We start from the raw sequence: 23,411 nt of genomic DNA, 5'->3' as shown, positions 1-23,411 counted from the left end.
GCTGAAACGCAAGAAATGGTGTGATATCATCCAAGCAAGTCACTTTTAATAGGTTTATTAGAGGAGTATGATACTGTTTAGAAAACACCACAGAGAAATGTTTTATCCTGACAACTTAGTTGTAGAATCACAGACTCTATGTTCTGTTCAGAGGGCTCGTTTCAGTTTCTGGATGTTTTACATTTGCTCAGTTTATTCAGTGATGCTGAATTTCCCTGTATGGAACGGTATATGGTGCAAGGAGTTAATGAGTTAAATGACGGGGCTGGTCTGTGACTTTCTAAACAGTCAGCTTGCCTTCCCAGACATTTGTGAAGTTGATGAGGATTATATAAAAGCTCACTCCTATGAATTCATCTTAATAGTTCTTGTTGGAAAAAGGAAACCCTGGCCAGCTGAGTGGTTGGATTAGTTCATCACACACACACACACACACACACACACACACACACACACACACACACACACACACACACACACACACACACACACACACACACACACACACACACACACACACACACACACACACACACACACACACACACACACACACACACACACACACACACACACACACACACACACACACACACACACTCTCTCTCTCTCTCTCTCTCTCTCTCACTCTCTCTCTCTCTCTCACACCACCTGCCAGAACACGTAGCAAATACAGTATATTATGCTCTTCTTTTCATCTGCCACTCTTTCTTCCTAGGTTTGGTTTAACTGATGGCAAAGATGACTCTTTAATCAGACAGGAATCATATCATTTGACCCTCGTGATTATCAGGCCATCAACCTCTGGACTACAGGGCAGCATTTGACCTCTGACCTCTTCTTCCTTCTAGCCTCTGTTTCCTGGCCGTGTTCCCCGTGGTGAAGGATGGGCGATGGGCCTGTGACGGACTTTGCCTGCCTGCCTCATCCCACACCTCAATGGAGCCAATGTGGAACACCTCCCACCGACCTCCACAGCCCATGTCCAACATGTCTGCCTCATCTCTGCCTGAGGGTTGGGCTCTTTCCCAGTCACTAGCCCTGCTGGCCATGCTCCTCATGGACCTCCTGGCCATCGTGGGTAATGTAGCCGTCATGACTGTCATTGCCAAGGCCCCGCAGCTTCATAAACTTGCCTTTGTCTTCCACCTGTGCTCGGTGGACCTGCTGGCAGCCTTGGTGCTGATGCCCCTAGGCATGCTTTCCAGCCGGGCTTTCTTCGGGGAGGCCCTGTGTCGGAGCTACCTCTTCCTCAGCGTGTGCCTGGTCAGCGCCGCCATCCTCTCCATCTCCGCCATCAACGTGGAGCGTTACTACTACATCATACACCCCATGCGCTACGAGGTGAAGATGACTCTGGGCCTGGTGGCCGCGGTGCTGGTGGGGATATGGGTCAAGGCTCTGGCAATGTCCGCTCTACCGCTGCTGGCCTGGTTCCTGCAGGGCGGAAGATCCCCTCTCCTGGAGGGCGGCGGGGGCGGGGGAGGAGATGGAGGGGCGGTTCCCTCGACCCCCGCTCACGGCCACAGGCGCTGCTCGCTGCACTGGACAGGGGGAGGCTCAAACCGCATGGCCTTCATGGTCCTCTTCACCCTGGTGTATTTCCTGTGCCCACTGCTGCTCATCCTCGTGGTTTACTGCAATATGTTCAAAGTGGCCCGGGTGGCTGCCATGCACCACGGGCCCCTGCCCACCTGGATGGACACGCCCCGTCGCCGGCGCTCCGAGTCGCTCAGCAGCCGCTCCACCATGGTCACCGGCTCCGGTTCTGGTTCCGGTGCCGGGACGGGACGGGTCACCCCTCAGCGTCCCTTCGGGGGAGGGAAAGCTGCGGCGGTGCTAGCGGCGGTGGGCGGCCAATTCCTCTGCTGCTGGCTGCCCTACTTCTCCTTCCACCTGTACTCTGCGCTGGCCGCCAGCCCGCCGGCCACGCTGGCTTCTCTGGAGGAGGTTGTCACCTGGATTGGCTATTTCTGCTTCACGTCTAACCCGTTCTTCTACGGCTGTCTCAACAGGCAGATCCGCGAGGAGCTGGGGAAGCATCTGCCTTGCCTGTTTGGCCGAGCGAGGGGCGAGGAGGACAGGCTGCCCAGCCGTGAAGGATCCATAGAGGAGAACTTCCTGCAGTTTCTCCAGGGCACCGGCTGCAACCTGGACCCTCGAGACACACACAGCACCTCCAGTCCTAAGGGAGAGGCCTGCTGCCCCATGGCCACGTCCCAGCCACCTCCACCGCCTCAGCCCGCGCCCATTGATTTCCGCATCCCTGGACAGATCGCTGAGGAGACCTCGGAGTTCCTGGAGAATCACCAGATGAAAAACAATCATATAATTACAGACAGTTAAGGCTTTTTATATATTTTTATCTGACCAACCTCTGACTTTGTCCTGTTCAGATATACTGTGTTTCGGGATTACTTCAATGAGGAGATACAAGTATCTTTCTCTCTGGAAGCTGTCCAGCGGGTAGCTGAATAATTAAAGCTAGATGACTTTATATTGTACTGAACATTGCACTTTGCCTAATCAATTTTCATCCTCGTTTTAATAGTTTCATTAATACAGTTTGATACAGTTGTTTGCAATGTATTTGGAATGTTAACACTTTTTAAACGGGGCATTTGGAACATGGCTGTATTTTAGCCTTAACACAATTGCTCACCAGTGAAAGGCTCAATCAATGAATCAGCTGATGTTAGTGTTTATGTTGCTAGTAAGAATTCATTGATTATATATTTGATTCCACAAAATGATTGAAATAGAATCAAATATTTTCAAAAGATATCCTATATATCTATATCTATATAAAGATAACTATATATTATAAATACACCAACTGGCTCCCATTTTGGTATCTTTCTATTTAGCAATTGTCCAATTTTATGACTGACATTTTTAAACCACAAGATGTGTCTAAGGTTGACAGCAATACATGATTATTTGTCCTGTAGTATTCGTATTCTGTCCTTACTTTGACCGAATTATGGCATTGTATTTAAAAAGATATCCACCTATGGTGGGAGGACACTGCTGTCAGTCTTCATAATAGGAGTAGTCTTTTGGACACTCAGTACCCTGATTATAATGGATTAGGATGCGCACACAGCCTACTGGGTTTCATAGACCTGGCACCACTTGTTTACAAATAAATCTTTCAGTAGTGGTTTATTTATTTTTTACTCTTCCTATGGTCATGCGGCTTGCATCTAGCTTGGTACATCTGCTATGTATTTATTGATTGATGCCCTTTGACATGGGAACGTTTTCAGATTAAATTACATTCATTATGATTGCATTTTTTATGCAGTTCAAATAATTGTTCTGTATTTTCTGTTTTGTAAACTTGACTACCATTGGGTTGTGCTTTATATTTTACACTCCCCATCATTTCATTACCAGGTATTATTATTATTATTATTATTATTTATAATTTGGTCAAATTGTAAATCAGTAGGCAGAGGCAGATGCCTATTGAGACGCTACAATGTAATTATTTTCTTGGTGTGTTGATAAGCTGCTGAACGAATAAATTAGTGTTTATTATGACTGCCCTGCCTCTCAGGGTCTCTTACGTACCTCAGATGTAGAAAAAGAAAGAAAACTGAAAGTTTGGGATGTAACTGTGGATACACTGTGGATTGATTGACCACCAGGGGTGATGCTTAGCACTGTGTGCAACATGGTAACCTCGTTCCCAGTTTTATCTCCTCCGTGAGATAAACAACATGATAGCAACATGGTGAACACTCAGTGCTGCTAAGCACTGCCTCTGGTGGTCAGGAGGAATAGAAAAGGAGGGAAATAATTAATTTTACGTTTCTGCAAAAGTACCACGTCATGATTCCAATAATTATAATCCCCACACATTCTACTCTGCAATTGCACAAGCAGATGTAGGCAGGCATTTGAAATGGTGGATTTTCTTGGTCAAGTTTGGTTAGGAACGAAGGGTGCAGCTTTTGTTGAGCTGTTCAATTTCAGCCGACTGATTAATTAATGAATTAATTAATATTGAGTTGTTTGGAAGAATGCTGTAGACTATTTGTGCAGGTGTGGAAGAATTAAAAGGGAAATCCACCCCAAATACAGCAGAGCATAAAGGTTTACATTTTTTTATGTCTTCAAGTGACACTTGGAATCTATTCATGGTCAATTTACAATTAATTAGTGACTGACTTTGTGGGGCCCATGGACATTTAGTTTGACATCCAAATACATTTGATTTAAATGTAGGGTTTACAGCTCTGAATCAGACAGTGTAACCATATCCCAGTAGAAATCACAATGGACTGCAAAATGGGTGCATTTATACATAGCGCTTTACAACTTATGCCTCACATTCACGGCAAAGGCAAATATGCAAGGTACCAACCTGCTCATCTGGAACAGTTAGGGGTTAAATGTCTTGCTCAAGGATACTTCGACATGCTGCCGGGTGGAGCCGGAAACGAACCAGAAACCTTGTGATTACCAGACGACCGCTCTACCTCCTGAGCCACTCTTGCCCCCATGAGTATTATAGTGTCCCTGGAGTTGTTCCATTCCATTATTCTGTCTATGGAGCAGCTCCAGGATTTGTCTCTCGTGTCCCAAGAGTGACGTCTCTCTGGTTTTCAGCTTAAGGAGAGACTTGTTCACATTCACAAATGGAAACTGGACTATAGTGTTAAAAATAATGTGAATTCTATTTTAGGGTGGATTTCCCCTTTCAAATAATTTTGACGTAGACATATTTTATCAAAAAGGTATTATTTATGCCAATGAGGAATCAGTGCCACTCAAAATGTATATAAATGTAAGTCAATTTCAGTTTGTCATTTCAAAATACCCCAAACTGTGAATGATATTGAACATTTGTTTAATAGTAATAATAATAATAATAATAATAATAATAATAATAATTATTATTATTATTATTATTATTATTATTATTATTATTATTATTATTATTATTATTATTATTATTATTATTATTATTATTATTATTATTATTATTATTATTATTATTATTATTATTATTAATAATAATAATAATAATAATAATAATAATAATAATAATAATAATAATAATAATAATAATAATAATAATAATAATAATAATAATAATAATAATAATAATAATAATAATAATAATAATAATAATAATAATAATAAAAGAAAAGCAGACCATGTTATCAGGCTGCTGTGATTAACACACACAATGACTTCCATTGTATTGTAATTGAATGGCTGTGTTTAGAAAGGACATGGCTAAAGCTTGCAGTTGGAATGTCTGTGAAAAACCCTTGTAATAAAGACTGAATTCCTGTTTGGATTGGATGTGTTGTTAGAATGTTGCTTATGTGATGCTGCTGTCAGAAATGGGGCTGTTGAAAAAGTACAATCACTCTTGCAGATCCTAATTAAATTTTGTTCATGAATTAATTCATGAATTAATTAATTTACGTTCTGTACATGTATACTTTGTCTCTGTTAAACTGTCTCTGTGTGCGTGGTTGCACCCTCCCTGCTTTGATATTCCATTGAAAAAGGATGTGTGTGTGTGTGTGTGTGTGTGTGTGTGTGTGTGTGTGTGTGTGTGTGTGTGTGTGTGTGTGTGTGTGTGTGTGTGTGTGTGTGTGTGTGTGTGTGTGTGTGTGTGTGTGTGTGTGTGTGTGTGTGTGTGTGTGTGTGTGTGTGTGTGTGTGTGTGAGTTTGAGAGAAAGATACAGTTCAAATCCCCTGACCTCATGGTGATATTTAAACTTCAAAAAGCCAGACGTTGGTCTGACCTTCATCTGAAAGAAAACAAGAAATTTATCACATCAAGGGCCCATGTGGATAGTGCTGCATTATACTGTACCTGTGAGATAGATGGATAGATAAAGTAGACAAACAGACCGACAGACAGACAGGCTGTAGATTGTTGGAGCTCAACAGGCCTCACACCTCAGCAATGGACCCCAGTCAACCCGCCCCCAGCTTCTCCAGGCTCTGCCATCCCCATGGCAACTTACAGCTAGTGACATTTCTCAGTGATCTAGTATAGGTGGTAGGAGGTGCTTGTTCTTTTGTGAAACCTACAAGACACAATCTATTACTTCTTAGAGATTACATTTCAGGCTATAGGTAGGGCCTATGTAGGTGTGGCTGTGGTCTACATTTGTTTTCATCATGACATGCATAATTGAGTCGTTGTTGGCTGTGAAACTGATCCTGTGTCAGTCAGTGGGTGTGCAGGACAGTAATGCTGCCAACGTTCCCACTGGAGGCACCAATGTTAAAAATATTATAATACACGCATTACGGTAAGGTGCATTGGATAAAACTGTCCACCTGTTATTGAAGTAAAGAAAGAAGAGCACAAGATGATGGATATGTAGACCAAAATAAATGTGTGTGGGGGAGGGGGTCCATGTGTGTGGGGCAGCGTGGCTCAGGGGTAGAGCGGGTCGTCCAATGATCGAAGGGTTGGTGGTTCGAAATCCCGCTCAAGCCCATGTCCATCCCAATGCCGTTGTGTCCTTGGGCAAGACACTTAACCTACTTGCCTCGTATGAATGTCTATGCATGTGAATGAATGTTGGTGGTGGTCGGAGGGGCCGTAGGCGATGATTATTCGCCACGCTTCCGTGAGTTTGCCTCAGGGCAGCTCTGGCTGCAATTGTAGCTTACCACCACCGGTATGACTGTGTATGAACGAATTATGGACTCTGTAAGCGCTCTGGGGTCACTGGGGTGTCATGAAGAGCGCTATATAAATCCAATCCATTATTAGTATTATTAAAAACCTGGAACCGTGCCTGATGGAACAAGGATTAGTTATTTTGTTTTTGCAGACTCAAGCCAGGAATCATGTCATCTTGATATACAGTAATATACAGTATATAAAGACATTACTAGAACATAGAAATAACACTGTTGAAAGCTTGAATTTAGTTAAAGGATTATATAGGTTGATACACAAGTTATGGCCAGGCAGGGACGTGCACAGGACTTTAGAGGGGCAGGTGCTCAAAGGCTGAAAAGGGCACTGGGCCTGTGCGCGTGCGAAGCGATTGTGCAAAGCATGCGAGCCCGATTCGATGACATTGCATCGAATACTAATAGTTTGATTCTCTTTCCTTTAGGTTAATATTAATTTACAACCCTCAGTGGTTTGACTTCGACTTGGTTAACCTGTTACAACATACAGTACATCTGCTGCTTACAATGACCACAGGACATACTGTACAGTGTCATAGAACATAATCTAATAGAATATAACTTCATTGTTCACACAAGGTGAAAAATGCGTCTTTGAGCTCACCCGGGTAAAACACAGACATCAGTGAATCGTTGGGGGGGGGGGGGGGGGGGGGGGGGGGGGGCATCGCTCAAATGTAAACATTCAGTTCAATATACAGTATGTGGCACAAAGGTTAGCCTGATCCAGCCTCCTAAATCATGTACTTGTGCCCTATGATTTCAGGTAATTGCTTGAACTGAATCATAGAATTGTTATAGTGGGCGATTCAGGGGGCTGCCGGGTTAGTAGAAAGTTATCCTAATCAAACTCCTGAGTAGTCTAAATTAATGCAAATGTATGTGAGGATGTGTACACCCTAGGTACAATAGGAATAGGGTATGATTAAAATAAAGGAAACACAACAATAGCCTACAGTCTTTTCTTAGTGATGATTGGTCGATCCCCTGTGCCAGAGTCAAAACTGTCAAAACGGAGTTATTATCATTTAGGAACGATGGGACTGAGGACCCTCAAAATAGCTTCTGGCTAAACCACTGGGTTGAGATATTATTCCATAGCCATGGTCCTCGTGCACAAATTTACTTGCCATTCAACACTTTGTTCTTGATATTATATTTGTGTGATTGCTTTATTACGCCATTTGTAAATATTTATTCTAACATCCTTTCTCAGAGCACAGTGGTCTGACTGATGGGCCAGAAACCTTGTGTGTGCAGGTAAAGGGGACCAACGACCAATTTGTGGAATCTAATATTATTCTCTGGGTAATACAACATCTTTGTGAACCACACAGGTTCACCTCTAGATGGCAGCATCTTCACAGTATAAGGCCAAGTATGCCCAACGGCACAATGGCTTAGAAGGAATACTAATGAAAGTTGCACATAGCAGCATGAGTGAGTGCTATTACAGTGTGAGTAGTAGGCCTACAGTATGCGAGAACAATAAGTGAGGAAAACTATATCGCGCATTTCTGAGTTGTGTTGCTTTCCGGAATTCATGTTGTAGGCCATTATGTAGTGTTCAGTTTGAGAAGATAACGTTTTTCCACCCTAATTTATCAAAACACATCTCCTCCCCTTCTCACAACACAGCTGTGTGACATCTAGATTACTAGGCGGCTACTCATCATTAGGCTATAATCTATGATCTGTCATGAGCAGTGCCGTCTGGGAGAAATGCGAGGCCCTGTGCGAGATTTAAACGTGAGCCCCCCCCCTAAAGGTTTAAAAAAAATATATAATAATAATAATAATAATAATAATAATAATAATAATAATAATAATAATAATAATAATAATAATAATAATAATAATAATAATAATAATAATAATAATATAATTATTTTATTTTTATTTTTATTATTAATAATATATTTTATTTTTTTGCATACAGTCAACGTATTCTTAAATAATAGCGCTTCCCGAGGCTGGGCATACAGTCAACGTATTTTTTTATAATAGCGCTGCCCGAGGCTTAGTGGCAATGCACCTGTACAGTCGTACACCTGGCAGTAACAGGTAAAATGCATAAAACACCCCTGGAACCTGATAAACAAGCTTAAAGCCAGGTACATTTTTCAAGCACGACATGCAGATTTGCAGTTTTGCCTAATTTTAATCGAACTCTATAAGCTTAGTACACACGTCACAAACTGGTCGATGCAACACACTGAGTGAGAGAGAAAGAGAGACAGAGAGAGACCGAGAGAGCGAGAGAGAGAGAGAGAGCGCGAGAGAGCGAGAGAGAGAGAGCAAGAGAGAGAGAGCGAGAGAGAGAGAGCAATAGAGAGAGCAAGAGAGAGAGCAAGAGAGAGAGAGCGCGAGAGAGAGAGCGCGAGAGAGAGAGAGAGAGAGAGAGAGAGAGATCCACGGCGGGAACAGAATAGATTGCATTAAAAACTCACCCTAACGCAGAATCAGGTCCAAGAGGAAGGAGACGACCGTGGAGATGACAAAGTTCACCAGTCCCATGATATTGTCCCCCCCGTTGGGATGAACTTGGAAGTCTGTTCCTAGTTTATCTGCCACACGTTAGCACTCGATAACGTAGCTAACGCTAGCTAGCTAGCTAGCTAGGTTAGCTAACGCTAGTTAGCTAGGTTAGCTAACGCCGAAGTCGAAAGTCTTTCTCTGGTCTGCATCCCCTTAACAATTGTATGTATTGAGCTGTACTGTACTGTACCCATTCTGCAATCTGTTAATAAACTTTTCAATCAATTCAATCAATCAGCTGTACCTGCTTTTAGCTAAGTTACTAGCCGACATGGCTAGCCTGACTGAACATTCTAACACGCAACAACTTTCCTCTTCAGTCCATCTGCCGAACGTCCTCTTCGTCTTGGCATAACCTAATCACTATACTTGGTATTGATAAGCTTACGGCATGCAGCGTTATTTCTTCTGCTCCGATGCTGCACATTTGGTTTTCAAAAGTAGGATGCTCTTGGCCAAGACATCCACTCGCTCCTGTGGATAGCGCCGAATAGACCCCGTACCTGTACCCCCTCCCCTAGTGGATAATACCGGTCTTCTTCACATCTCTCTACCGACTACCAGACCGACGCCAACCAGCTCCCCCTAGTGTTAGTCCTCCCACAATGCTTTGCACAAAAGTAAACGGGTCATTGAATGAAACCAATAGTATATCTTCAGAGCCGCAGAGCCCGGAACACTATTCTACAAACGTGTCTAATGTGAAATATATAAGCATGTAAGCAAAACTAGATTTTAGGTCTGTGATGGAAAGTGATTGTTAACATTCTATTTATTTGTATTTTTATAAAAAAATATTATAATAATAATAATAAAAAAAAAGAAAAAAAAAAAAACATTTTTTTTTTTTTTTTTTTTGCTATGTCCCCCTTCTCGCGAGGCCCTGTGCGACCGCACTGCTCGCACACCCCTAGCGGCGGCCCTGGTCATGAGTAAATCTTTGGATGTTGCATTGTGTCTTGGTATGGGTCAAAGATCACGGTTTGCAGCCTGGTGAGGAAAGAGGCAGTTGGAAGAAACGTTGGACTTTAGTCTACACTGAGATCTGAGTATGCAAACATAATCAGGGATTGATTGATTGATTGAAAACTTTATTAACAGATTGCAGAATGGGTACAATACAGTACAGCTCAATACACACAATTGTTAAGGGGATGCAGACCAGAGAAAGACTTTCGTCTTGTTTACATCAGGGTCCCCCATTTTCAATTCATCAGGACATATATGACATACATGACATACAGATAGTCAGTACTGCTACATCTATACATTTATGACATACCAGATTTGCAAATACAGTACTGTTTGTGATACAGAAGGAGTCAGGAAAAGGGAGTATATACATTTGACGTAGAAACTGTACATTGGAGGAGGTTGGGTGGGGGGGGGGGTTGGGTACACTGGGATATTGACAACCATACTGGGTAATCTACCTTGGAGGTGGTTGGGGGGGGGGGGGGGGGGCACACTGTATAAACAAGCAAAACTGTACATTGAGGGGGGGGGGGGGGGAGACACTGTACAAACAAACAAAATTGTACATTGGACTATTGACAAAACCATACTAGGTAAATGACTGTACATTGGCAAAACTGTACATTGAGGGGGGGGGGGGGAGACACTGTACAAACAAACAAAATTGTACATTGGACTATTGACAAAACCATACTGGGTAAATGACTGTACATTGGAGGGGGTTGGGTTAGGATATTTACAGGGGCCAGTGTTGAATTGCAGTCTCCCGTAGGTCCCGTAGGGCTAATCAAATGGGCCTATCAGACTGCTTTTTACTGTATGGGCCTATCAGACTGTGTTTTACTGTGAGATGGAAGGTGTACATATTCTGATGGTATGTTTCTAATGAGTAGGCTACAGGTTACAGGTATAGTAACCCTCAGTGATGTGGAAGTATCAAAATAACTACATGCTATATCCTCGAAATTGCCTGAATCAACGGCAGGTACCTTTGTCCCCCAGGGCCCAAGAGAAGACAGCCTTCAGCACACCAAGTGGCCTCTGGCAGTACCGGGTCCTTCCCTTTGGTTTACATGGGGCCCCTGCAACCTTTCAGCATCTAATGGACATCATCCTACGGCCCCATGTTAAGTATGCTGCAGCTTACCTCAACGATGTGGTCATACACTCTGAGGACTGGGCGGACCACCTCAAGAAAGTCCAGCAGGTCCTGAAGAGCCTCCATCGGGCAGGACTGACAGCCAACCCTGGCAAGTGTAGCCTGGGCCTTTCAGAAGCACAGTACCTGGGCTACCGGATTGGAAGAGGGCTTATCAAACCCCAGGAGAAGAAGGTTGAGGCTGTACGCAACTTCCCCGTTCCCCCAACAAAGACTCAGGTACGTGCTTTCTTGTGGTTGGCTGGGTATTACCAGAGGTTCGTGCCTAATTTTTCTTCTGTAGCGGCTCCCCTTTCTGACCTGACTAGGAAGGGCCAACCAGAGTGTACAGACGAGGCCGACCAAGCATTCCAGAGCTTGAAGCAGGCTCTGACATCGGAACCAGTCCTGCACAACCCAGACTTCACCCGGCCCTTCATCCTCCAGACGGATGCATCAGACAGGGGAGTTGGAGCAGTTCTATTTCGTTATGGCTTTCGCTCAGCACCAGTTGCATAATATCTCGCTTCAATGGATATGCACTGAATAAATTTCAAAATGTACCTTTACATACCAACATCCGGCTGACCACACCCCCATCTGCTGCCTACATAAGCAGGGGTGGGGCCACACACTCATCTCCTTCTCAAATTTCATCCACAAGGAAGTGCCTGTTATATACCCACTTGACATGGAGAAAATATTTAGTCTGAGGAAAGGAAAAAGAGAAAATACGGCGATATTGTCTTCGTCACTGGAGTGTCTGGAAGATGATGATCATTCTGACCTTCAACGGCTTTTTCGTATTAGGAGCTCACGCCGCTGACATGCTCCCCATCTACAGTCCTCTTGCTGCGGCTGGATGGGTTTGGCCCTCCGGCCATACAGCTGGACTGTGTGAAACACTGACTGTTGTGGGAAGCGGTTATATTCCAGGGTGGGGTAAGTACTGTTTTGCTTGCGAGCTCTGGTTGTTGTTGATGCTGTGGGGGTTAACTGACAATTTTACGAAACGCCGACTCCAGATTGGGGTCTTCTGCTCGGCTTAAACGGCGGTCGGAGGATCTGACGCCCATAATGGTCAATCTAGTGGGCCGCGACCAGGACCTGGTGATACCAGGATTCTCGAGCGGATGCTTCTCTGTCCCGTGCAGGCCCCATCTTTCATATAAAAATGAAAGTATACCCTAACGAGGAAATGTGGGCATAGGATCTTCTTTATCGGGAGTTCCATGCTCAAAGTCGGCTGCAGCCCAAAATGGGAACTGTGCTGGCCCCGCTGTATGTCTGGATCACCGTTGTAAACTGTGTTTTGACATTCTTTTTCTTTTCCCTCTTAGGGGAGGGACTTGGACAGCGGCCTGTCTGAAGTGTGGCTTGTTATGTCGTTGTGTACAGTTCAGGTGATAGCTGCTTAGCTGGCGTGCTAGTTGTGGCCTACTGTGTTAGCCAGTCAGTTGTTAGCTGCGGCGCTAGGCCGCTGTGTCTACCAGGCTAGTAAACGTTAGCTTGTTGCTATCAGTCGGATAGCTGCTTAGCTGGCGTGCTAGTTGTGGCCTACTGTGTTAGCCAGTCAGTTGTTAGCTGCGGCGTTAGCTCGCTGTGTTTACCAGGCTAGTAAACGTTAGCTTGTTGCTATCAGTCGGACGGCTGTTAGCTTAATGCTACACTGTTGAAACGTTTTCTATGACTATAACATGCCTTAAACACTCTGACTACGACGTCATCTTTGACAGAGGATGTTAGTCGAACCTACACCGGGAGCCCTGCCAGCGAGGACTGCGTCAACATGGAGAAACATAGCGGCTGGGTGGCGCAGCGGGGTACCCTCGTCGCCGACACAGGAGATGCTGTGTTCAACTTCGGTGTCCCGTTAGCCAGATTGCAGTTCTCTTGGCCTGCGCTCAGGGTAGGAAGGTCCCGACCGGACTTTAAACACTTCTTCTTTCCTTCCCTTCTAAATGTTTTGTAATAACGATGTTTTCCAAAACGTGTGTTGCTGCAATACATTGAGGATACGACGCGTGTTGTGTGTGAATTGTCTTGTCACTGGTATAGCTTCTCTCTCCATAGAAATCGGGTTGTTGTTTACATGTGTAAAAATGATCTGGTTAGTTGTGATGAGAACATGTGTGTTCATGTAACGTGAACTCACAACTAAGGGGGTTAATTAACCTATAAAGCTATGCTTAGTGACATGTGATTGAGGAATGAATTCTTTTCTCAGCCTGTAATGACAATGAACAGTGTGTTCACATATTAACAGGGTTACCTGTTCAACTTGGTCGTATCAAGGGTAAGGAAGGAGGGGGGATCCCCCCGGTTCCCTGGGGCTTCCCCACCCTCCTCTCAGACATGTTGTTTACAATATATTGTGTCACTGTGTTTGTGGGGATACGATGTAACCCTCAGCTTAATTGCTGGGGTTGTGCTTTCCGCTTGAGAAACTATATTTTCCTAAAGAAAAGATTGTTTGGTCACTTATCATGTGTGCTTAGCAAGGCCTGTGGCCAATACATAATCGAGGATTCTGTATTCTCTCGTTATGAAAAACGGCGTTCCTCTGTAGCAAGAGTGTACTTTTGCCATTTTTTGTTGTGATGAAGGGTTGTGTGTGTGTCTTGTGATCTACAACTGGGTTAGGTTTGGCCACAGAAGCACATGTGTAAGTCTGGTACCGGGGCTCTCTATTCTGTGTTTTTTCCTTAGTAAAAATCAGATAGCAGGTTAGCACATGAACTATGTGAAGCTGTTAGATACTTCATGTAGCAGACTATGACTGTGTCATGCTCTATTTGTCATTACATCGTATCATGGGTGTGGGGTCATAAAGGGGTGAACTGGTAATCCTTTCCTCCCCTTTTCTGATTGGTCAGGGGTTAAAACCTCCTGTCCTTCAAGGTTCCTGTCACGTTGCTGTTCGGCACGTTACAGGGTAAGAGGGGGGGGGGGGGGGGGGGAGTTTCCTGGTCCCACGCCCTGGAAGATTGGGCGTGTGCACCGCAGAAATTCCCCCGCCATGGAGTACGTCACTGAGCGCGTCTCTGTTGGTAAGACTTCCGTGAGTTGTTCAGGTCCATGTTATGGATCTGTTTCAGGGAGTTGTCAGAGCTCCTCCTCAGGAAGCTCCTCCTCGGGCCTTCTGTGAGTTCGGACTCTCCTTCCCTGTGAGGGAGCCTCCTCAGAGTTCAGAGCCTCCTCCTCAGATTGTCAAGGTGAGTAGAACTTCAAAAAGGAGTTCTGCTCGGGGAGCTCCAGTAGCTCACCATGTACCTTGACGCGAAAGCGTCGGGGAATACCGTGCTGCGTCACGGATCTGGTTGACTCCGAGTTCGATTCCCGGACCCGCCGTCATTTGCCGAATGTCTTCCCCTGTTCTCCCTCCCGTTTCTCCCTGCATCTGTCGGTCATGCTTGACCAGAAAAAGCGATAAACGCTAAAAAATGAAGTAAAAAAAAGAAGAAAAAAAAGGAGTTCTGCTCTATTGTGTGTGTATTCGATTCAATTCGATTATTGAGTGTGTATTGGTTCAGTGCCTCCTCCTCGGAGAGCCCTAACCCAAGTATTACGTAGCTCAATGTTGCAATATATTCTTTTCAATCTATACGGCTCGCGTGGGAATTCTCTCTGGGGATTTCCGTCTCCTCCCTATGGCGAGGGTGGTTGGATGTAAAAATGTAAACAATTTTTACCCTCAGCTGCGTCACGTGGGATTCATGTCAGTCTGTGTTTCTTTCTTTTTTAAATAAAAAGAGGAAGGAACATGAAGCACGACGGCTCCGTGTCGTTCTCCCAGGCGACTTGGAGGAACAATGTTTGTTGTCTTGCTAGACTATCCATTGATGTGTTTGGGTCTCGACGCATACATAGTGCTGGCTCGTGTGTTTCTGTTAAAGAATCACGCATGGGCTTGCGCGCCTTGGTTGCTCATCATTGAAACAGCGTTTTTATACACACGCAATCTGCCATCTCCAGGACCTGTACGCCTCTCCAGAGCTCTGAAGCGTGCAGGTAAGATTGTGGCCGACCCCTACCACCCCGGTCACAACCTGTTTGAGTCACTCCCCTCTGGCAGGAGGCTGTGGTCCACCAGGGCCAAAACCTCACCCCACAAGAACAGTTTCTTCCCCTCTGCAGTGAGCCTCATCAACAAAGCTCGGGACCCTCACTGACACCCCCCCACTGTGTCACATTAACACATGCACCCTACTGGACTATATACTTGTCCACTGCATTGTTACTCATTCTAATTAGTGTATATAATTGACCACATCTGCCCAGTTGTACAGCCCTGGCCTATTCCTATTTTATTTTTATATATGTGCTATATTTCATTTAGTTTATATCCCATATAATTTTATTCAACCTCTTATTTACTGATTCTGATGTAACTGTAACCAGTTAATTAACAGTCTCTCCATCTATGTAACTCTAACCATATTTTCATATCTTGTATGTCACAAACTTAAATGTCCAAACCCAACCCCCTCCAATGCACAGTTTCCCCCACCTACACAACCTCTTCCAATGTACAGTTTCTTCCCCCTCAAATGTATATACTCTCTTTTTAGACTATTTTTGTATCACAAACAGTCCTGTATATTTGTAGATCTGGTATGTCATAAATGTCTAGATGTAACAGTACTGTCTCTCTGTATGTCATGTATGTCATACATGTTATGATGCATTGAAAATGGGGGACCCTGATGTAAACAACACGAAAGTCTTTCTCTGGTCTGCATCTCCTTAACAATTGTGTGTATTGAGCTGTACTGTATTGTACCCATTCTGCAATCTGTTAAATAAAGTTTTCAATCAATCAATCACAAATGTAACACAAGACGATGTTGTGTATGTCATAGTCTTTCCAATCAATCAATCAATCAATCAATCAATCAATCAATCAATCAATCAATCAATCAATCAATCACAAATGTCATAGTCTTTCTCTGGTCTGCATCCCCTTAACAATTGTGTGTATTGAGCTGTACTGTATTGTACCCATTCATTTTCAATCAATCTGTAGGAGCCGCATTTAAGTTTATTTTGTTTTGATTAATTCTGAACCGTTATTGTAACTGAGGGGTTACAAAACCCTGACTGTATTAAAGATTGTGATAGATTAAACCACTGCTAGTTATGTACTTAGTATTACTGGCCAGACAGTACATCTAAATATGGCAGACACTCATAATAACACGGCACGGGACAAAGAAATATCATTGAGGGTATTTATTATTATGCAGTAAATGTACAGATATGAGAATTAGGGTCGCGCTTGTATGGCGAAGAATATGCATAAGTCAGTCAGTAGCAGAAGTCAGTGGGAATAGAATAATTCCTACGATGGGGTACTAGGCTAACGCCGCCTGGCGTAGGATGGCAATTAGAGGGGGAAACGCTGGTACCGCTGGAGACAATGGGGTTCCTCCCAGAGTTGTAAGCTCTGGAGGAGAGAGGAATGTTCGGATACTCAGTCTGATCAATTGAAGAAGAAGGGGTTTCACGTACAGAATCCAGTCCTTGTAATCCAAAGCTCAGCATCAAAGCAATAACTGTAATCCAATTGCACGATAGCAATGATGATAGCCAGCTAGCCTCAATCCAAGAAGCCAGCCCGAAGTAGGTCCTCACGGTGGTTAAATCCAAACGACAGTGGAGATTAACGATGCTCTTCTCCAAGGGTAGTACGTTCCACAATCATTATAATCCAACCAATACTGGTTCTGCAATCGCCGCCGTCGGTTCCAATATGCACATGTCCAGTAGGTTCTCCGACTAGGCCTCCTCGGGTACTGGCACCAATGTATTTAGTCCACGCACCCTGGCTAAGGTCCACTAGCTAAACGAACGAACTGCTGGGTAATGCTGCACACGAACGAACTGCTGTTGGCACGATACACAATAATTAACGACTCTTTACTTCACATTAAGCTAAGTCGAACTTGACGTTACTGCATTAAATCTGACACTTTTACTATTCACTTCGCACGTGGTTCTCAACGCTCTGTTAGACGAACTGCTTCTCACTACATGACTGGATGAACGAACAGCTACTGTTCACACCTGCCGCCATATATATACTTAAGTGGCTATCTAGTGCCGAACCTCAGTTCTCGTCTCGAATCAATGCGCCGTCTCCGGGCATGTTGCGACGGAAGGACATGAGGAATGAATCCGTACTCATGGTCTGGAGGATTTCTATATGAACAGCTTGTGTGGTCATACACTTGTACACAATGCCCCACCTCTTCTCCGTCCCTCTTCCTTTCTTGACGTAGAGCGGGCCGAAGCAGTCCACGCCTGTGGAGTGGAAGGCCTTCTCGCCGAGTCGGAGGCGGCAGGGAGGCAGGTCGGCCATCATAGGTATACTGGGCTGTGCTCGCCACTTGCGACAAGTCCGTTGGAAGCGACGTACTGCTTCTCTCCCTTGCAGTATCCAGTAACGGCGTCGGATCTCAGCGAAGACTCTCTCTCTAGACGCGGGATAGATTGTTGCTTGCGGGGGGCTATTCTTGAGCGAGCCAGGACGAAAGCTGTGTGGACTTCTCCTCCCTCCTCTCAGGCTCTCAAGTAAGCCACCGAACCGTAAGCTACTTCTGAGGCGTCACTGAAGACGTGCAGGTCCATCTGACACGTCTCCAGCCGCACTGTGGGTGGGAAGTAGCTCCGGCGAATGTTCACATTTTGGAGCGAGTTGAGTTCTCTCTCCCACTCTCTCCAGGTGGAAGCTAGGTGGTCGGGTATGGGGTCGTCCCAGCCCTGCTCCTTGTCCCCCAGTTCTCGCACAAGCATCATCGCCCGAGTGGTGTAAGGTAGGATACACCCCAGCGGGTCGTATTGGCTTGCGAGTGTTCTGTATACGCTCCGTCGAGTGGTTGGTAGAGGGGTCGACCTTCCCTGCTCCTGGGTCAGGGGTGTGTGTTTATAATGGAGCGAGTCTGTTTTGAAGCGCCAGACGAGGCCCAATGTCATTTCCTGTGCTTCACCTGGGGTGGTCGCCATCCAGGTCTCGCTGCTTGCTGCCTTTGTCTCTGGGGAGAGGCTGCGAAGTACTTGAGGGTCACTGCTGGCCCACTGCCTAAGGTCGAAGCCACCTTTGATCAGGGAGGCTCGGAGCTTAAGTAGGATGGCTTCGGCTTCTTCTGGCGTTGATACGCTTTGTAGACAGTTGTCCACGTAGAAACTCCTCTCTACGCTTTGTCTGACCTCCTCGTCAGCTCCAGGGTCTTCGGTCACATGCTTTTGTAGTGCGAACGTGGCACAGCATGGGCTGCATGTGGTGCCGAAGGGGAGGACCTCCCATTGATAGATGGAGGGTTGTTCATCGTCGATCCTCTCTCTCCACAGGAACCGCAGCAGGGGCTTGTCCTCCTCCATCAGTCGCACCTGCAGGAATATCCCTTTGATGTCGCCGCTGATGGCCACCTTGTCTTGGCGGAAAAATGTAGTAGTACGCCGAGGAGGGAGGGGCCGAGTGTCAGGCCGGGCAAGAGCAATTTATTCAGGTTCTGTAGTCCGATCTGGTAGCTGCAGTTGAATACAATGCGGTTCTTGCCGTTGTGGTGGACCTTGTGGTGGGGCACGTACCAGGATTCAGTCGTCTGGTCTGCCTCTTGATTGTCGATTTTCTTGATATGTCCCGCTGTGATCAGTTTGTCGATCTCAGCGCGGTATATAGTGGCTTGAGGGGGGTCTTTAGCTAGACGCGGCTCGGTGTTCAGTAGATAGCGTTGTGTCGCTTCTTTTGAGGCGTGGAGGGTGGGCATCCCCTCTCGCCTCAAGAGTGGAGTTGCGTATCTCATCACTCCGTCGACCTCGACCCTCTTTGTCTTCTGCTCGAGGAGAGCTATGGCATACGTGTCTTCCTTGGAACGAACTAGTTTCCGTTCGTTCTTGAAGGGCATCGAGTCTAATGTCCATAGTCTCTTGACGTGCTGCAAGAGGGTGGTGTCGTCTTCGCTTACCCTCGTGTAGAGGCAGCGGGTGGCTGTCGGTCGGTTGGAAGACCCGGAGAGGGGGCCTTGTAGTGTCCAACCCAGGCGGGTCTTGACCGCTGCTGGGCAGCCTCTGGGTCCGATGTGGACCTGGTCCGTTGGGACGATGAGGTCGGCATGGTCGGAGCCTATGAGCAGGGTCGGGGTGGCGCCGTCGATGAACGGTATAGGCAGTTGACGTAGGTGCACGTATTTCTCCATCAGCTGTGGGATGGGGTAGGTGTAACGTGACAGACCTATGTCATGGCTTGTGAAGGCATTAGTGATGCTGTACCGCTTCTCGGGCTGCTCGACCGCTGCTATTGTGAATGAGACGTTTTCACCCTTTATGGTCTTTAGGTCTCGCCGAATAGTACGGATTGTCATTGTTTCTTCGGTACCCCGCAGGCCCAACTGGGCTGCGGCGGAAGCGAGGAGGAGAGTCTTTTCAGACCCATCGTCGAGGACGGCGTAAGTGTCCAGGACCTTGTCCTCGTAGCTTAGGAGCACTCGGACCACCTTCAAAAGCACTCGGGAGCTCCCGCTCTTCGCAGGGTCTATATACATGACATTTACTCTCGAGCTGCTTTGTGGTACGGGTCTCCTCTTGTTGCTGTCGTGCAGGACCTCCAGGTGGGCGCCGTCGCACTTGCTGCATCTTTTCTTCAGGCGGCACTCAGCTGCCATGTGGCTGCGCGCGCAGCGGAAGCAGCGGCGGTTCGCTTTGATCCATTGACTCACTTCGTCAGCAGTCAGCTTCTTAAAGGTGCCACATTGAGACAGCCAATGTTCATGTTCACAATACTGGCAGGCAATCTTCCACTTTCCCTTCGCGTGGGGGGTGTTGTGGTTCTTGTGCTGCGGCACTGACTCGGCCTGGTGCATAACTGTCACGGACCGGCGGTTGTCATTGAACCTCCGCGGTCCATCTCTAGGGCTAGAGCCACTCCACACGAATGTGTCCAATCGTAGACTGCTGACCTCCCTGGCGAGGAAATCAGCCAGGTCTAGGAGGGATGGTTCTGGGCCGTGGGGGTCACGGTGGTCTTTCTGCCGCCGAAAACGCTCTTGACGGGCTGGAGGGAGCTTCTCCAGTATCCGCTCCACGTTGGAATTTGCATATAGTTCATATCTCCCCTTCTCCTTTTGTGACCCCAGCATCCCCACGAGGGATTGTACCTTGATAGAGAGGTCATCTAGTGCTCTATTGTCTTTGGCTGGGGGGAGGCGGTCGATATCTCGTATTTCTTGGATCACGTAATCCCATATGCGTCCATAGCGCGCGTCGAGGGCCACCAGAGCATCTGAGTAGGGGGTTCTTGAGTTTGAATATGCCAGCGCTATGTTATGCGCTCTGGGCACTTTGAGATGCTTGAGGAGGATGGCATATTTATAAGACTCGTCGTGGACATCGGACATTATAGTCTCTAAACACATGCGTAATTCTGTGTACTGTGCTCTGTCCTCGCGCGTAAAGTCTGGGAACGTCGGTGTTCCAAGGTAAGATGCCATGGATGGCTGGGACACCGATGAGCGTAGGGGGAGAGGCCTCCTGGGCGAGTCTCCCCATACGGGTGGTCGTGGGTTAGTGCTGGGTGGGTACCAGAGGCCGGGCCCCCAGGTGCTGCTCCTCGGTACTGACTGTGCATCAAACTCACCCATGGGTTGGGTCGGGGGTTTGTAACGCAGTGACTCGGGGCTGGGGTCGGGGCTGTACTGGGCCTCCTGGTCCAAAGTAGGTTCGTGCTGGTGGGCTTGCTGTCCTTCCTCGTCCTCCGCTAGGTCCTGGAGTCTTCTAGTTAGTCTCTCGGCAACGTAGGCCGGTTCTTCCCGTTGGCTGGGTCCCGTATAGACCGGTCGGGGAGGGGGCTCGGCGACGTAGGCAGGTTCTTCCTGTTGGCCGGGTCCCGTGTAGATTTGTCGGGTAGGGGAAGGTGCCCTAGACCCGTGTCGTGATGATCTCCGGGAGCTCCGTGTGGAGGAGGGGGGGGTCGCCCTCTGGATCAATTGTTCTATCATCTGCGCCTGCAGACGGTCTCTTTCCATCTCGCGCTGTGCATTGGCGGCATCGCGCTGTGCATTGGCGCGGTCTCGCTGAATGTTCTCTTCAACCTGGAGGCGCCTCTCTTCCTGTCTGATAGTCATCGCTGCGTCAGCCTGGAGGCGACTCTCTTCCAGTCGGATGCGTTCGTGCTCACTCTGTTGTTGAGCTTGGAGACGTTCGCGCTCCACTGCAGACTGTTCGCGCGCACTCTGTTGTTGCGCTTGGAGGCGCTCTCGTTCCGCTGCAGAGTGTTCGCGCTCACTAAGTGTCTGTGCTTGGAGACGGTCTCTTTCGGTTGATGCTGTCAGTGTGGCAATCAAGGCTTGTGCTAGTCGCTGGTCAGCCTCGCTGGGGGATGACACTGATGGAGGTGATCGGGCGCTGACAGGACTTGGTGGGGACCTGTTCTCTTGGCGTGCTCCGAGTTCCATCTCTTGAGCGCTGCTTCTTGATTTCTCCCGCGCCCCGAGGTCCATCTCTTGAGCGCGGTACTCTTCTCTGGGGTGCGCGCCGAGGTCTATCTCGGTGCGCGCTCTTGGGTCTCTTGCGTTCCGGGGTCTATCCCGGTGGCGCTTTCTTTATCCTGGGGCGCTCCGGGGTCTATCCCGGTGGCGCTGTCTTTCTCCTTTGGCGCTCCGGGGTCTATCCCGGTGGCGCTGTCTTGGGGTATAGTCACGTCATGTCCCGCTTGTTCCCCCCCGTGAGCTAAGTCAGTTTCGTTTGAACCCACTGGGGTCTCTACTGGTGGGGCCGACAAGTCGATAGGATTGGGCATGCTTAAACTATCAGTTTTATCCGTGCTTAACGTCTTTTTAGATAAGCTAGGAGGTAAAACGAAAGCGTAGTCCTCCAGGTGTGGAGGTGGCTGACGTTTGCGCCGAGGGCGCTCTAGTTTGGGAGAGCCGTCTGGAGAGTGTCCGCCGCTGGCCATATCAATATTAATATGATATTAAAGATTACTGATACCCTCCGGCTCGAAGGACCAATTGTAACTGAGGGGTTACAAAACCCTGACTGTATTAAAGATTGTGATAGATTAAACCACTGCTAGTTATGTACTTAGTATTACTGGCCAGACAGTACATCTAAATATGGCAGACACTCATAATAACACGGCACGGGACAAAGAAATATCATTGAGGGTATTTATTATTATGCAGTAAATGTACAGATATGAGAATTAGGGTCGCGCTTGTATGGCGAAGAATATGCATAAGTCAGTCAGTAGCAGAAGTCAGTGGGAATAGAATAATTCCTACGATGGGGTACTAGGCTAAGGCCGCCTGGCGTAGGATGGCAATTAGAGGGGGAAACGCTGGTACCGCTGGAGACAATGGGGTTCCTCCCAGAGTTGTAAGCTCTGGAGGAGAGAGGAATGTTCGGATACTCAGTCTGATCAATTGAAGAAGAAGGGGTTTCACGTACAGAATCCAGTCCTTGTAATCCAAAGCTCAGCATCAAAGCAATAACTGTAATCCAATTGCACGATAGCAATGATGATAGCCAGCTAGCCTCAATCCAAGAAGCCAGCCCGAAGTAGGTCCTCACAGTGGTTAAATCCAAACGACAGTGGAGATTAACGATGCTCTTCTCCAAGGGTAGTACGTTCCACAATCATTATAATCCAACCAATACTGGTTCTGCAATCGCCGCCGTCGGTTCCAATATGCACATGTCCAGTAGGTTCTCCGACTAGGCCTCCTCGGGTACTGGCACCAATGTATTTAGTCCACGCACCCTGGCTAAGGTCCACTAGCTAAACGAACGAACTGCTGGGTAATGCTGCACACGAACAAACTGCTGTTGGCACGATACACAATAATTAACGACTCTTTACTTCACATTAAGCTAAGTCGAACTTGACGTTACTGCATTAAATCTGACACTTTTACTATTCACTTCGCACGTGGTTCTCAACGCTCTGTTAGACGAACTGCTTCTCACTACATGACTGGATGAACGAACAGCTACTGTTCGCACCTGCCGCCATATATATACTTAAGTGGCTATCTAGTGCCGAACCTCAGTTCTCGTCTCGAATCAATGCGCCGTCTCC

The 23,411-nt window shown here is 46.8% G+C and overlaps 1 protein-coding gene across 1 annotated transcript; it reads left to right on the top strand.

Moving 5' to 3' along the window:
• Window positions 1-939: 939 nt before the first annotated feature.
• LOC311230130 (G-protein coupled receptor 61-like) lies at window positions 940-2,346 on the top strand (the record flags this gene model as incomplete). The annotated part of the gene is made up of 1 exon (XM_084316301.1): window positions 940-2,346. One exon carries the CDS (start codon window positions 940-942, stop codon window positions 2,344-2,346), a length of 1,407 nt encoding a protein of 468 aa, XP_084172427.1.
• Window positions 2,347-23,411: the final 21,065 nt, after the last annotated feature.

The sequence above is a fragment of the Notolepis coatsorum genome (genome assembly GCF_963971535.1).
Source record: "Notolepis coatsorum genome assembly, chromosome: 6".
Lineage (NCBI taxonomy): Eukaryota > Metazoa > Chordata > Actinopteri > Aulopiformes > Paralepididae > Notolepis > Notolepis coatsorum.
The sequence above is the reverse complement of the archived record's forward strand: the minus strand, read 5'-3'. Positions and strand labels throughout refer to the sequence as shown.